This window comes from Vipera ursinii (genome assembly GCF_947247035.1).
Source record: "Vipera ursinii genome assembly, chromosome: 15".
In the NCBI taxonomy this organism is placed as follows: Eukaryota; Metazoa; Chordata; class Lepidosauria; order Squamata; family Viperidae; genus Vipera; species Vipera ursinii.
In genome coordinates, this window is record NC_139528.1 from 4,118,941 (window position 1) to 4,134,097 (window position 15,157).

The 15,157-nt window shown below is 45.6% G+C and overlaps 1 protein-coding gene across 8 annotated transcripts in view; it reads left to right on the top strand.

Moving 5' to 3' along the window:
* The first annotated feature begins 4,481 nt into the window (after positions 1 to 4,481).
* The window catches only part of ATL3 (atlastin GTPase 3), a 20,962-nt gene continuing 10,286 nt past the window's right edge, over positions 4,482 to 15,157 (top strand). For 2 of the 8 annotated variants that reach the window (XM_083374149.1, XM_083374155.1), the window contains exons 1-3: positions 4,482 to 4,542; positions 12,112 to 12,329; positions 13,694 to 13,837. In XM_083374149.1, the coding sequence (XP_083230275.1) occupies positions 12,123 to 12,329; positions 13,694 to 13,837 (351 nt within the window). In that variant the 5' untranslated portion in view covers positions 4,482 to 4,542; positions 12,112 to 12,122. Of the gene's footprint in view, positions 4,543 to 4,766; positions 4,899 to 5,451; positions 5,462 to 7,555; positions 7,627 to 11,096; positions 11,119 to 11,399; positions 11,452 to 12,111; positions 12,330 to 13,693; positions 13,838 to 15,157 lie in introns of those variants that run through there. The other 6 variants (XM_083374150.1, XM_083374151.1, XM_083374152.1 and 3 more) reach the window with 6 other exon arrangements.

A 15,157-nucleotide genomic window follows, 5' to 3' on the forward strand; every position in this document is an offset into this window, starting at 1 on the left:
GGAGGGAAGGACAATTGGAGGAAAGGTTTCAAAGCCCAGAATTTGTATCTGGATTTCAGATTCACTCCTGTTTAAAAACCACAGCGACTTTTCCCCTCTATAAAAGAGCTCTCCCCAAGCTATCGAGAAAGAGGGCTAATCTTTAAATTCCCTTTAGGAAAAGTATGCCTTCCGCCTCCTTTAGACGGTTACCAAGCCTGCAGACTGCACTGCAAAGCGAAAGAAAAAAGAGAAGGAGGCTTTGGATTGCATCCAATTGTCACTCGAATCTCATTTGGGTACCTCGAAAGGTTTTTTTTTTGCCCCTGCTTCCCGCTGAGGGGAGTGGCAGGCCCCAGCGACCCGGAGGGCGCCAGGTTGGAGAAGAAAAAAACACACACCTGTAATCAGCCATCACATCAACAGCCAGTTTTTGACTTTATCCTCCAGGGCAAGGTGCACATAATGGAGCCGAGGGCAGGTGGGGGGGGGGGGGGAATTGAAGCCAGCCTTGAGAAAAGACTGGGAAAAGGTTCATTCTTCCAAGCTTTTCAGGGTCACCACTTTAACTGGTGGTATATATCTATATATCTATAGATGGAGAGAGAGCTAGAGCTTTCCGAGGTAGGTAAAATGAGGACCCAGATTGTTGGGGGCAATAAGCTGACTTTGTAATAATGCCGCTTGGGGTGTGTGTGTGAAAGCCCTAATAAGCAGGCATAGACATAGAATGAAGGCTACTGCTAAGCTTGTAAGCCGCCCTGAGTCTTCGGAGAAGGGCGGGATATAAATGGAATAAAAAATAAAAAATAAAAATAGAGATGATAAGAGACAGATAGAGTCTTGCGTTTCAACCTTGCTTTCCAGGCTGCTTTTGCTGAACCTTGCAAGCCATCTGCAGCTGTTAAGGAACTGCAAGGCAGAAAGAGACTTGAGACTTAGGCCCTCCTAGAGTCAAATAACCGTAAAAAGCGTTAATTTTATTTATTTATTATTGGGACTTACATGCCGCCCTATCTCCCGAAGGACTTACTTTAATTTATCCTGCATCAGCTAGGGGAAAAGGGGGGGGGGGGGCTCTGAAGCCCTTCCCCCCACTCCTTTGTCTACACTGTTTAAAGGGGAGGGGGAGCAGCAGCAAATAAAATATCTGATCTCGGGTAAAATAAGGCAAAGGGTACCTAGAATTCGCTGGCCAATTCAGACTCTGCCATTTTTCTGCGCTAGATGCAAAGCTGCACTGTAAACCTACACCCCGGTTCACCTTAATTGGGGGGGGGGAGGAGAGGAAGAGGGGAGGAAAGCAAATAAAAATATCGAGTCTCGATTAAAAAATATAATAATAATAATAATAATAATAATAATAATAATAATAATAATAATAATAAAATAATAATAATAATAATAATAATAATAATAATAATAATAATAATAATAATAATAATAATAATAATAATAATAACGCCACGGGAGCATTGCTTGGCAAATTAGCCGAGGCTGTCATTGCTTGTATTAAAAAATGCAAGAATCCCAGGAAATGCGTCTTTCTTCCCCAGTTTCCTATCTCGTGCTTGACAACCTTATGGCTCTTCCCGTCAACGCGCACTCCCCCCCCCCTCCGCCCGCGCCGCCGGCCGTTCCTTCCACTGCCCACGCTTTCTCCCCCCCCCCGCCGCCGCCGTCCTTACCAGCGCAAGATTGGGGGGAACCTGCCCCCTTCAGGTCTCGTCCTCCCGACTCGGAAGAGCCACCTCCGGCAGAAGAAGAAACAAACGGGGACTGGGCGGCCGGATCAGCCATCTTCGCCTACACGACGGGAAGAAGAAGAATAAAAAAAATAATAACAACGCCGACGGAACGTCTCCACCGCGCGACCGGCCCGCTCAACGGACGAGCACCGACTGAGCAACCTGAGGCGACGAGGTCGCAGTGCGCAGGCGCGAGGAGGAGGGCGGTGAGCAAAACGTGCCGCGAAGGGGCGGGTCGGGCTTGGGCGTTCCTTTTCGGCGCGCAGGCGCAGCGAGGGAAGAGGGCGGGAGGAGGCGTGTCTTTGGGCTGTCAATTTTATTTTTTTTGGGATAAGGAATTCGTAGATGTATGTATACCCAAGCTGATTTTAACTTAAATAAATAGGGAAGTTGCTAAGCACACCGATGTAGCTTGGTTGTTGTTAGAGGGGAACTGAACGTGAGTTTTTAGCTGCCCAAGAGTTTAGGAAAGATGATGTCAATGTTTTGTTTTGTTTTTAAAAAAAAAGATTTATGCTATTTTTAATGCCATTTTAGAGATGACTTATTGGGTTAGTCTGTTTTCATTGTAAAGCACGGCCTTTTATTGGATGGCATGTCACCTGAAACGTCATTGTTTTAATAGGAAAAAAGCAGACGTGCCTCTTAATGATAATGGTATTATTAATGGTCATTGGTTTGAGAGCTTGTTCTTGACTAGTCTATTCTCAGCAGTCAGTTTTTCCTTTTGAATTTTAGATGTGTTTTTAATGATATCCTGTTATTGCACTGATGTTTTTATTGGGTTAACCATTCCAGGCTTTGCTGAGGCTAAGATGGGTGGATCTATAAATATAGCCCATGCGGTAAATAAATAATAAGAATGACCTTGGAAAAGTCGTGGGGGGTTTCTGAGGACTGTAGGCTGGACCTAGAAAGGTGTTTTGTTTTGTTTTTTGAAAGGAGACCATTTTTATAGGATGTGTGTTTTTTTCCTTTGTAATGTGTCCAGGAACTCATCAGCAGACTATCAGAAAATGTAAATTTAGCTCTAAAACCAGCCAAACAGTGGTATGTTTTTCATACATAATCCATACAAGTAGTTCCTTCACTTACAATCTTTTGTTTAGAGCAGTGAAAAAAGGGACTTAGGTCGTGACTTTGCATTTACCAACTTGCAGTATCCCCAGGCTCAAGTGATCAAAATTCGGGTGCTTGGCCCCCTGGCATGTATTTAAGATGGTTGCCGCATCCTAGGATCACCATTTGTGACTTTCCTACCAGCTTCCAAGAGGCAAAGTCAATGGAGGAAGCCGCAATTCGCTTAACAACTCTCTGATTCACTTCATGTCTGTAGCAAAATAGGTTGTAAAATTGAGCGGGCCAAGTTTGAAGACCCCTGATATAAGAAATATATTACCAACCAACCCTAACCCTAACCAACATCCAGATTCAGTCACAGCTTTGTTCCATATATTGTATTAACCTTGTGAACTCTAAAGATTCCTCCTTCCGTTATGTATTGAAGATGGACAGTGATTAATACTTATGTTACTCATATGAAAGGGTGTAGGTCTATACCTATGTTGTATATAGTATGTTTTAAATGTGTGTTATGTAAGTAAGTAACCCTTGAGAGCAAGCAACTAAATTTCATTTTTAATGTGTGCCAACAGGAAAAAAAAATGACAATAAAGGTGATCTAATTTGGTTAATTGCAGAAATTAATTATCATTGATTGTTTTAAATAGATGAACCCGGACAACACACTGTTCACGAAGCACTAAACTGTTATTGCAAATTATATATATATATATATATATATATATATATATATATATATATATATATATATATATATGTAAATTACTAACAAAGAATTAAGGGAGACTGATATGCATTTCAAACTTATTAGTTTTCATCAGTCAGCCATACCCTTCTGAGATTCAAACCTGGGCTGATTGCACATTAGGCAGTTGTTTTTACCTCTTGAGAGACAGGATCTCTCTCGCTTTGTTAGCTTTAGAAGCAAGGGGAGATATGTGTCAAATACTTGTTAACTATTTAGATTACCTTGCTAGGCCCCAAACATGGGACAAATCTTTATTTCCTGTTTCAGCCTATCTTGAAGGCCATCGAACAGGCAGTAGTCACACCGGTGACAGCTCATATATTTATGTAAATTACTAACATAGAATTAAGGGAGACTGATATGCATTTCAAACTTATTAGTTTTCATCAGTCAGCCATACCCTTCTGAGATTCGAACCTGGGCAATCAGAACTCTGCCTAGACAGCTGCGCAATGTTAATTTCCAGGCCTTGCAGTTCTCTGTGCATCCTGCAGAAGGGTCCCACTACAAAACCTATCATCCCAGGGCTGGGAACGATGGGGAGAGGCTGCACTGCCTCCCTCCACCTCCCTCCCTGCGCGCCCCCCCCCCCCCCAAATTCCCATTGCGAAAGGCACGCACCGACTCTGCAGGTTTTTCCTCCCGGCTAATGCCCCTTTGCCAAAGTCGGACTCCATCTCCCGAAAGGCTTTGCGCCAGAGCCTGCCCGTCTTCTCGCGGGCGTTGTAGTTCTCCCGGATCCTCCTTCCGGCAGGGGCGCCCTGGAGGCGGACTACATTTCCCGGCGTGCCTCTCTCTCGAGGAGCCCTTTTTTTTTCCCCTCTTCCTCCCTTGCCCGGCTGCCCGCGCCTTCTTCTCCCCGCGTGGTGCCGGCTCCGCCTTTGGCTTGCTCGGCCATGGGGCGGGAAGAAGGGCGGGCGGGAGGCGGCTCCGTGTCATTCCTTCGGCGTTAGCAGCGGGGACTCATCAGACTGGAGGCGGCCGGTAGGGACCCCCCCCCTCCCCTGGTTGCAATAGGCAGCCTCTTCATTGCACCTTCCTCCTTTTTTGGGGTGGGTGGGGAGGGGGAAATGCCCGGGGCACCCTTCTTCCCCTGGGGTGGGGTGGGGGGGGGCAGGGAGGAGAGATCTCTTTTCCCCATCCCACCCCCAGTATGCAAGGTGTCCAACCCCACTTCCCCTAATCCCCAGCCAGGGACAGCACTGGGGACCCCTCCCCCACTTTCCAATGCAGGTCGTGCAATAGCTGGCCCTTAGCCAAGTTGGTTGGGGATGATGGGCTTGGGACGCCAAACATCCGGAGAGCGCTCTTGGGTGCTGAGTTGCTTGCAGCTTAGCAAGGTAGAAGCAGCTTGGAGAGAGGAGGGGAGCTATGTAGATTATTATTCCTTTCTTCCCCCCCTTTTCTCTAATTGCAATCCTGCCCCCCCTTTTCTCTAATTGCAATCCTGCCCCCCCTTTTCTCTAATTGCAATCCTGCCCCCCCTTTTCTCTAATTGCAATCCTGCCCCCCCTTTTCTCTAATTGCAATCCTGCCCCCCCTTTTCTCTAATTGCAATCGTGAGCGCTTTATAGAGGATGTGGCATTTAAATGCTTCATTATGGTTGGAGCTTAACAAGATCTTGCACGCCCGAATCACCTAATCCTCACTGTTTTTGCTTGGGGAGGGGGAGAAGAGGCAGGTTGTGCAAACTCACCCCATCTTGTACTTGAAGAAGTGCCAGCAGGGTTTGCGAACCATAAACAACCTTATCTATGTCCTGGATAAAGATTCTGATGCAAATCGCTCCCTATCATTTCATGCAAAAAAAAAACAAAAAACGAAATTGATCCCAGAGGAGGCGGTGTGATTTTATTTTTTATTTTTTTCCTACAGTGGTCTGTTTCTCCATCTTCCTTTGATGTAAGACTTAGGGCATTTTTTTTTTAAAAAGGGCTTATTGGATTGGGATAAGTGTCTGTTCCGACTTAAAGAGTTAAGTGGAAAGACCTCAACCGGTTTTTCAACATGTTTCCTCATCCGCTGTCTTGGTTAAAAGTTGTGGGTCCGGTTGCAATCCTTTGGCAATGGGGATAATGGGCACAACTGAACGCAACATTTCTGTTCCCGAGCGAGACGCTTGTTAAATGGCTTTTGGCCCAGCTTATGATTCTTGCCACGGTTGTTAAGTTGTTCACTTAGTAACACCGTCGTTGAATGAATCTGGCTTCCCCGTCGGCTTTGCTTGTCAGAAGGTCGCAAAAGGGGATCACTGTTAACATCAACATCATAGGAACCAGTTGCCAAGCATCTGAATTTTGACCGCGTGACTATGGGGAGGCTGCAATGGCCGTGTGAAAAATGGTCTAAGTGCCGTTGTAACTATGAACGGTCATTAAAAGAACGGTTGTAAGGCAAGGACTACCTGTAATTCTGAAATTGCCTGGTCTTCTGCAGATAATTAGAGCGTTCAGCATCCGCTCTCTTGACCACTGCATGGGGTGGTTTGAACTGAAAGCAGTGACTGATTAATCCAGATCTGGGGGACCTGACTCCCATCATCCTCGCCAGCTCAGATGTTTGGGCATTGATGGGGTATATAATCTATAATTATGCCTTCTTTCAGCTACCTAATTTCAAAGCTTTATTTGAATTGTGTTTTATCTAGAGCAGTGTTTCTCAACCCTGACTGCTTTAAATTGTGTGGACTTCAACTCCCAGAATTCCCCAGCCAGCAAGCTGGCTGGGGAATTCTGCGTATTGAAGTCCACATAACTTAAAAGTGACCACCATTGAAAACCCATCGATCCAAATTGACCGAGTTAGCTTTGAAACATTTTAAGGAGTCAAACGTCTTAGCCAATCGTAGTTGGAGATCTTTTCGTGCAAAGAGAATAAAATGCCAATGACTGTGAGTTTCAAGTGCTTGAATATTCCTTTCAAGATCAGAAACAGAATGCCTCGTTGCTTTTTTTGAGGAAGCACAAATGGGTCCATGCAAGGAGCTGCAGTCCTATCAGCTCAGCCTTCTTGAGAAATCAGCAAGGCTTTCCCTGCGTGATCCTCTCAGCTTGACCACAGCTGGGTCACAACAAAGCAAATTTCTCCTCCATCTTCCAAACTGGAGCGTGGATCTTTTTGTCCTGAGGTGGACGAAGCCTTAGAACCACGCTGGTGAAAGGCCAGACAGCCGTGGTTTGCCTGGTACAAAGCAACTTCCTGGATCCTGGGATTTTCAGGATGGAACCTCCATGGATAAGGGCATTATACCTGTAAGGCCCAGTTTGTTGCAAAAAAAATAATGAGCTACAGGCACAGAAATTAGCAGAATAACAGAATTGGAAGGGACCATGGACGTCTTCTAATCCAAACCACTGCATGAGCAGGAGACCCTATACCATTTCAGACAATCTCATCTTAAAAACCTCCAGTGTTGGAGCATGCACAACTTCTGGAGGCAGGTTGTTCCACTGGTTAATTCTTCTAACTGTCAGGAAGTTTCTCCTTAGTTCCAGGCTGCTTCTCTCCTTGATTAATTTCCATCCCTTGCTTCTTGTCCTGCCTTCAGGCACTTTGGAGAATATATTGACTCCTTCTTCTTTGGGGCAGCCCCTGAGATATTGGAAGACTGCTATTATGTCCCCCCTGGTCTTTCTCTTCATTAACCTGGACCTACCCAAATCCTGCAACTGTTCTTTATATATCTTAGTCTCCAGCCCCCTAATCATCTTCGTTGCTCTTCTCTGCACTCTTTCCGGAGTCTCAACATCTTGTTTACGTGGTGGTGACCGAAACTGGATGCAGGATCCCAAGTGTGGCCTTACCAAGACTTTATAAAGTGGTCCTAACACTTTGCGTGATCGTGATTCTATTCCTCTTTTAGTTTCCTACTTTGCTTGCAAGCTCGGTTAAAAGATCCTACCGGTGACTGGATGCTGGTGGAGAAAACAGAGGTGGCATGGAGGTTTTGCTTAAAAGAAAAACTTCAGATCCGTGCTCTCTCTCTGCTCCAGAATGCCAAAGAGACGAGGAGTGGCCTTGATTTCTGACTCACTTCATCCAGAGGCTTGGCTGGCAGAGTCTGGTATGTGAGTGGATTGTGCTTTTTGGCTCAGTGTGTGTCTGTGTGTATACACCAGGACCCAGAGCTGCCTTCTTCCTTTCACGGAAGTTAGTCTTTCAAAAGAAGTGTGAAAAGGCCCATCCCAATTTTTCTGCTGGCCAAAACAAGCCTGAAACAATTACGTCCCGGGATTTCCAACCCTCAAAAAAAAAACCCCAAATTGGAGAGAAACAGCCCAGAGAAGGGAAAAACCCCACCCCTTGCGGAAAATAAAATAAAATATATGTTTGGAGGAGAAGGAACAGCTAACCTCTACGCCTGCTGTGCTTGCTTCCATTTCAGTGTAGGTTTTCTTTAAGGAGGAGCAGGGAGGGGAAAAAGGATTTTCTCCAAATTTGGCCTCTGTCCCAGCTCTTGGTTTTCCGGAAAACTGAAAGAAAGGAGAGCCATTTTAATTCTGCAGAAGTGGTTTTTAAAAGCCTCGTGTGCCCTATTTAGAGGAATTGTGCCATCCCACCATCCTCAAATTCCTTTTGGTTTGCCCCCTCCAGTTCTTCTCCTGCCCTTTCCATAGTTTTTTTTAAAATTTATTTTAATTCCATTTATATCCCGCCCTTCTCCGAAGACTCAGGGCGGCTTACAAGCTTAGCAGTAGCCTTCATTCTATGTATATTTTATTTATTTTAATTCCATTGATATCCTGCCCTTCTCCGAAGACTCAGGGCGGCTTACAAGCTTAGCAGTAGCCTTCATTCTATGTATATGCCTGCTTATTAGGGCTTTCACACACAAACCCCAAGCGGCATTATTACAAAGTCAGCTTAATTGCCCCCAACAATCTGGGTCCTCATTTTACCTACCTGGGAAGGATGGAAGGCTGAGTCAACCTTGAGCCTGGTGGGACTCGAACCTGCACTAATTGCAGGCAGCTGGTGTTACTTATGGAGGCATTAGCCCACTGCTCCACCCAGGCTCTATACAGTTGTTGCTGTCTGTTTGTGCAAAGGCCCCTTTTGTGTTCCCCTTAGTTTATTGGTTTTTTTATTACAGTTAGTCCTTTCTGAGCCCCAAATTCCTGTTGCTGACCGGGATATTTGTTAAGTGGGTTTTTACGACCTTCCTTGCCGCATTTGTGAAGTGAATCCTTGCAGCCGTTAAGTTAGGAACACCGTCGTTCAATGAATCTGGCTTCCCCATTGACTTTGCTTGTCAGAAGGTCGCAAAAGGGGATCCCGTGACCTCGGGACGCTGCAACCGTCATAAATACGAGTTTCGTTGCCAAGCGTTTGAATTTTGATCACCCTAAGTGTGAAAGACGGTCCTGCGTCTGCGGTATTTTCGGCGCCGCTGTAATTTCAAACGGTCTCTAAATGAATGGTTTTCAGCGGATAAACTACCTGTGCTCCTTTTCAATTCTTTGACGTAAGTGCAGCTGGTGCATCGGACTTAGATAAAAGAATTCTGAAATTTTAACAGCCTGGTTAACGGGGAGTGATGTTGATTGATGTGAAGAACCATAACTTCCTACGGAGTTTTGCAAGAAATTGCCAACAATGAGGATTTTTAAGGTTAGGAGAACAGCCAGCCTCCTGAAGTTGTCCAGATGTTTTGGACTTCTGCATTCTCCTTGCCACCCACGATGCTGATAAGATCTGAAATCTTATCTTTCTGGACAAGTCACCCCTAAAAAAAGTCCCAATTTTCTTTGCCAAAAGTCCTTGGCATTTCCAAGAATGCCTGACCCAGCCTTCCTGAACAGATAGGAGAAAGAAGGACTTGTATGGGCCTTGAGTAATTTATAACAATAGTAAAAAAAAAAGGGACGTTTCTGCTGGGCTTTTGAACTCAGGATGCTCCAGGTCATCTGAAAGAAAGATTTAAAAGAGTAATGTCCTTGCTTAAAATCTAAAACACGCAATACAGATAGAAGAGAGTCTCGCCAACAGATGTATCTTCAAACAGAGAGTTTGCTGATAGGCTAAAAGTGGCTTCTAAAATAACTAAGGCCCAACAGATGAGTTTCGATGAGATTGATTTTTATCTTAACGCTTTTATTATCTTTTACAATTGGAACTGCACCCGGATATTCGACTCGCGGTGCTAGGAAAAAACAACAACTGCCGGCTGAATTTGCTCCTGTGCAAATTCGTGCACGGAGGAGGAACGGCGGCTGGAAGGATGCAAAACATCTCGGCGATTGTGCTTTTCTGGAACCCGTCTCCGTTGCCGTGGAAACGGACCGCCTGGAACACACTTGAGCATCTGGGATGGGAATCAGCCTTCAAATGGATGCTCTCCTTGGCTTCCTCTCGGCGTGAATCCCTGTGAGAGCCCAGAAGCAGCAGCAAAAGGGGGCTAGGAACTTGCACCCACTTTTACAAACAATGCGTCCAAATCTGACACTCTTAAGCTTGCTTGGGCCATCCAGCCCAACTGTCTTTAAGATGGGAGTGGTCTCTGCGGATATAAATACGGAGCTTTGTCTGTGGCTTTTAACAGGATTGAATCTGAAATCCACACACAGATTCTGGGCTTTTCTTTGGGGGGGGAAAGACCCCTTGGGTATCTGATGCGGGGGTTCCTATGTGCAGGTAGTCCTCTACTTACAACAGTTCATTTAATGACCGTTTAATGCTACAAAAAAGTGATTCGTGACCATTTTTCACACTCACGGCCGTTGCAGCATCCCCCAGGTTCAGGTGATCAAAATTCAGACGCTCGGCAACTGACTCATACTTACGACGGTTGCGGTGTGTCACGTGATCACTCTTTTGCGGCCTTCTGACAAGCAAAGTCCACGAGTGAAGCCGGGTTCACTTCACAACCATGTGGCTAACTTAACAAGTGTCCTGATTTCCCTTAAGACCCCTGGCAAAAAAAATGGTAAAATGGGGCAAAAAATCATCACTGTTTTGCTTACCGACAGAAATGCTCCATTGTGCTCGTAGGTCGGGGACTACCTGTGTCTTTTTCTTGGCCCGGTGGGTCCACAGAGCAAGAACGACGCTAGGTTTTGTGTGCGAAGGATTGCTTTCAGGTTTCGTGCGATGGGTTGACTAAGAAGAGCAAGACTTAAGGGGGGAAAAATGCTGCTTTTTTTCCTTTTTTTTTTGCAACGCTCTTGTCCTCCTGTTGCTTTGCTGTTTAAACCCGGCTGCATTCCAGAGATGCTGTTTAAACCTGGCTGCATTCTGTTTATCGGCACGGAGTGTTTGTGTCTCCGCTTCAAAGCAACAAAGTGTGTCGTTGAACTATGGCATGGGAAGGGAACATGAACCTCATTTAGCGCAGTGGTTTTCAAAGTTGGATGCTTTAAGACGGGCGGACTTCAAATCCCAGAATTCCTCAGCTAGCTGGAGAATTCTGGGAGTTGAAGTCCACCCATATTGAAGCGTGCAGGCTGGGGAATTCTGGGAATTGAAGTCCACCCAGCTTAAAGTTGCCAGCTTTTAGAAACACCAGTCTAGTCCAACTTTCTGGAGTGATGGAGGAAAACCAATTCCAGTATCCGTGAGAGGTGATTATCCATTCTTTAAAAACCTCCAGAAATGGAAAACCCACAGCCTGTGGAGGTAGACTGTTTTGCAGATCTTAGTGTAATAAGTACATAGGCATTTACCATAATAGGAATGTAGGTAGATAAGTAGTTAGAGAGATAGAGAGATGAAGATAGATAGAGAGATAGGTAGAGATAGATAGATAGATAGATAGATAGATAGATAGATAGATAGATAGATAGATAGATCTTTTTAAACTCCATGGCCTTGTTATATAAATATCTCTTAATTGGTTTTTCAGGAATGCAGAAGATTGAGCTGAAATAATGCATTATGAAAAGAAAATCAATAAAGTACGCTTAATGTGTTTTGTTTATGCGCTCTCAGTGGTTCATTGCAAAATTGTTTTTATCAAACAGGCTTGTCAATGTTTTGAGACTTGCCAGGCCCCCGTAGTGTAAATATCAACATTCTTTACGTTTTAAGAAGTTGCATAGAGACACAAAAGCAAGCCCCAGATGTAATTTCAGCAAACAACCACGTGTGTGTTATATAAGTTGTGATATGGGAGGGGAATCATGAGGTTGAAATGTCTTTCCTTTGTTTGGCAAGCAAGGATTCGTGTTTGGGAATGGAAAATGTTTAGACGTGGAAATAATATCACAGTGGAAGAATTTCTGAGGACAAAGCATTTTTTGTCTCTTGTTTTAGTCCAATTTTTCTGAATTGTATTTTGCCTTAATTGCAAAAAAGGAGACCAACGTGCTTTCACTTCTCGCCCTGAAAAAGCTCTTAACGTGTTCTCCAAATTCTGGAACAAATAGGTTTGTTCCATCGCTGGAGACTTTGAAGAAGAGTTTGGACAGCCATTTGTAAGCAATGCTACATAGGGCCTCCTGCTTGAATGGGGTTGGACTAGAAGACCTCCAGGGTCCCAGGGAATAAAATAAATAAAAGCATGTGCCAACCTTAAACGCTGTTGTCCATCCGTTTTCCTTTCTGGACCGGAACAGGAGGCGATGCCATGGTGGGGACCAAGCCGTTTCCTGTGCAGATCGTGCTGGTCCACAAAGAAGAACATTCCTTTGAGTTGGACGAGAAGGCCTTGAGTCAAGTCCTCCTGCAGGATGCCATCCGTGACCTCGACGTGGTGGTGGTGTCCGTGGCGGGCGCTTTCCGCAAGGGCAAGTCTTTCTTGCTGGACTTCCTTTTGCGTTACCTGTACACACAGGTAAGCTTGGCTGCCAGTCGCGTAGAGGAGCAGTACCATATTTCGGTCATCACTGTATACCCTTTGGTGACGTCCAAGTTGCACTTTGCGTGTTGTTGTACCTGTGGGTGCTCAGTGGATCTGGGATTCCCAGAGAACTTTTTTTTAATCTCCCCTTTGACTTTAGGTGTCTTGAGATCATCTAGATTTTTGCATGAAACACTTATTGCCAGTTTGTTCTTGGTTTTAACTGTCGGGGTTTTCCAACTGTGGCAGCTTTACAAGGAGTGGACTTGGAAGTCACGGGATTTCCGAGGCAGCATTGGCGGATGGGGAATTCTGGGAATTAGATGTCCACCCATCTTAAAGCATGCTGGCTGGGGAATTCTGGGAGTTGAAGTCCACCCATCTTAAAGCGTGCCGGATGGGGAATTCTGGGAGTTGAAGTTCAACCATCTTAAAGCATCCCAGATGGAGAATTCTGGGAATTAGATGTCCACCCATCTTAAAGCGTGCCGGATGGGGAATTCTGGGAGTTGAAGTCCACCCATTTTAAAGCGTGCTGGCTGGGGAATTCTGGGAGTTGAAGTCCACCCATCTTAAAGTTCGCCATGGTTGGGAAACACCTAGAGAAGGAATAAACTGTGTTTGAATCTGGATGTCGTTGCCTCTTTTCTGCAATTCAGCAAAGGAGAGCTGCTTTCCACTTAGAAAATGGGACTCAGCAAGCCAAGGCTTGTTGCCGTTCCTTTGCAATCATTTTATTCCATGGTGGGAAGATTGCATAAGAGTTTTTCTCCTTATACAAAGCTTCTATTCTACTCCCATGACTAACAGTTTGAACTCAGGGATCAGAGACTGCGATCCAAATCTTTTTTTTTTTTAATTTTCTCTTTGACCCTGCCTCTTGCAGCCGGGCGTTTCCCAGAGGTGCAGACAAATCATATTTATCATCCCCAAATTATTTCCCAAGTAGCTTGATCAATTGATCCAGAGCTCTGCTGAGCCTCCCCCACCCCCATCTTCCCACCCCCCCCACCCCCCAAAAATCTTATTTTCATCCTGTGGGGGTCCTGAAAAAAGTCTATAAACTCCTTTCTTTTATTTTTGTAAAAAAAGAGATTTTTCTCCGCCTCCCAGAGAAACGTCTATTCCAGAGAAGAGAAAAATCTTCTTTTGACCCAACGGACCTTGGGATGCCGGAGACGTCAGTCGCATGCTGACCTGGAAAGATGGGACTTGTAGTCCTTTCGGTCTGCGAAGCCCTCCTTGAGAAAATCTGGGCGGAAGCACCATCGTCAGAAGGGAATGTTTGGTCTCATGATCCTCAGAGGTTTTCTGGAGGCCCTTTTTTTGACCCTGCGGTGTTTTGTTTTTTCCTGCAGAAAGAAGACAGCAGCGTTGATTGGCTGGGGGTGGGGGATGAGCCCTTGATGGGCTTTTCCTGGCGAGGGGGCTCCGATCCTGAGACCACCGGCATTCAGATCTGGAGCGAAGTCTTCATCGTGAAGAAGCCAAACGGGAAGAAGGTAAAAGCGGGAGTGGCTACGGAAGGAAAGGAAAGGCCAGCTTGCAAAAAAAAAAAATAGATCTGAGTTTCAGGGCTGAAAGCAGAGCCTTTGTCTCACCTGGGCAGAAGAGAAGGACAGAGTTGGAAGGGACCCTGGAGGTCTTCTAGTCCAACCCCTTGCTCAAGCAGCAGACCCTGTACAATTCCAGACAAGAGGTTGTCCAGTCTCTTCTTAAAAGCCTCCAGTGATGGAGCACCCACAACTTCTGGCTGAGTGCTTCTAGTTCTAGGTTGCTTCTCTCCTTGATTAATTTCCATCCGTTGCTTCTTGTCCTGCCTTGAGGTGCTTTGGTGAAGAGGTTGACCCCCCCCTTTCCTCTGTGGCTGCCCCTCAAATATTGGAAGACTGCTATCGTCACCCCTAGTCCTCCTTTTCATTAAACTTGTTGTTGTGAGCTGCGAAGTCGTGTCCGACCCCTCGCGACCCCATGGACCACGTTCCTCCAGGCCTTCCTGTCCTCTACCATCTTCTGGAGTCCATTTAGGCTCAAGATAGATGATAGATACATATATAGATACATAAAGTAGATGGAAGATGGATGGATGCATGGATGGATGGATAGACAGACAGATAGAAAAAGAGACACATAGGTAGAGGGAGAGATGATGGATGGATGGTTGGATAGATAGACAAATAGATGATGTTGTTAGCTGCGAAGTCATCTCCAACCCATCACGACCCCATGGACCACGTTCCTCTAGGCCTTCCTGTCCTCCACCATCTTCTGGAGTCCCTTTAAGCTCACACCTACTGCTTCAGTGACTCCATCCAACCACCTCCTTCTCTGTCGTCCCCTTCTTCTATTCTCGATCTTTCCCAGCATTAGGCTCTTCTCCAGTGAGTCCTTCCTTCTCATTAGGTGGCCAAAGGATCTGAGTTTCCGCTTCAGGATCTGGCCTTCTAAAAAGCAGTCAGGGTGGATCTCCTCTAGGACCGACCGGTTCGATCGCCTCGCAGTCCAAGGGACTCGCAGGAGTCTTCTCCAGCACCAGAGTTCAAAGGCCTCGATTCTTTGGCGCTCAGCCTTTCTTACGGTCCAACTTTCACAGCCATATATTGACTCTACGCACTCTTGTTGGCAGGGTGATGTCTCTGCTTTTTAGTGTGCTGTCTAGATTTGCCATGGCTTTCCTCCCCAGGAGCAAGCGTCTTTTAATTTCTTGTTTCATTAAACCGGACAGACCCAATTCCAGCAACCGTTCTTCCTACGTTTTAGCCTCCAGTCCAAAACACCAGGCGCTTTCCCCCCTGCAACGTCCTTTAATTTTTAATGTGGCT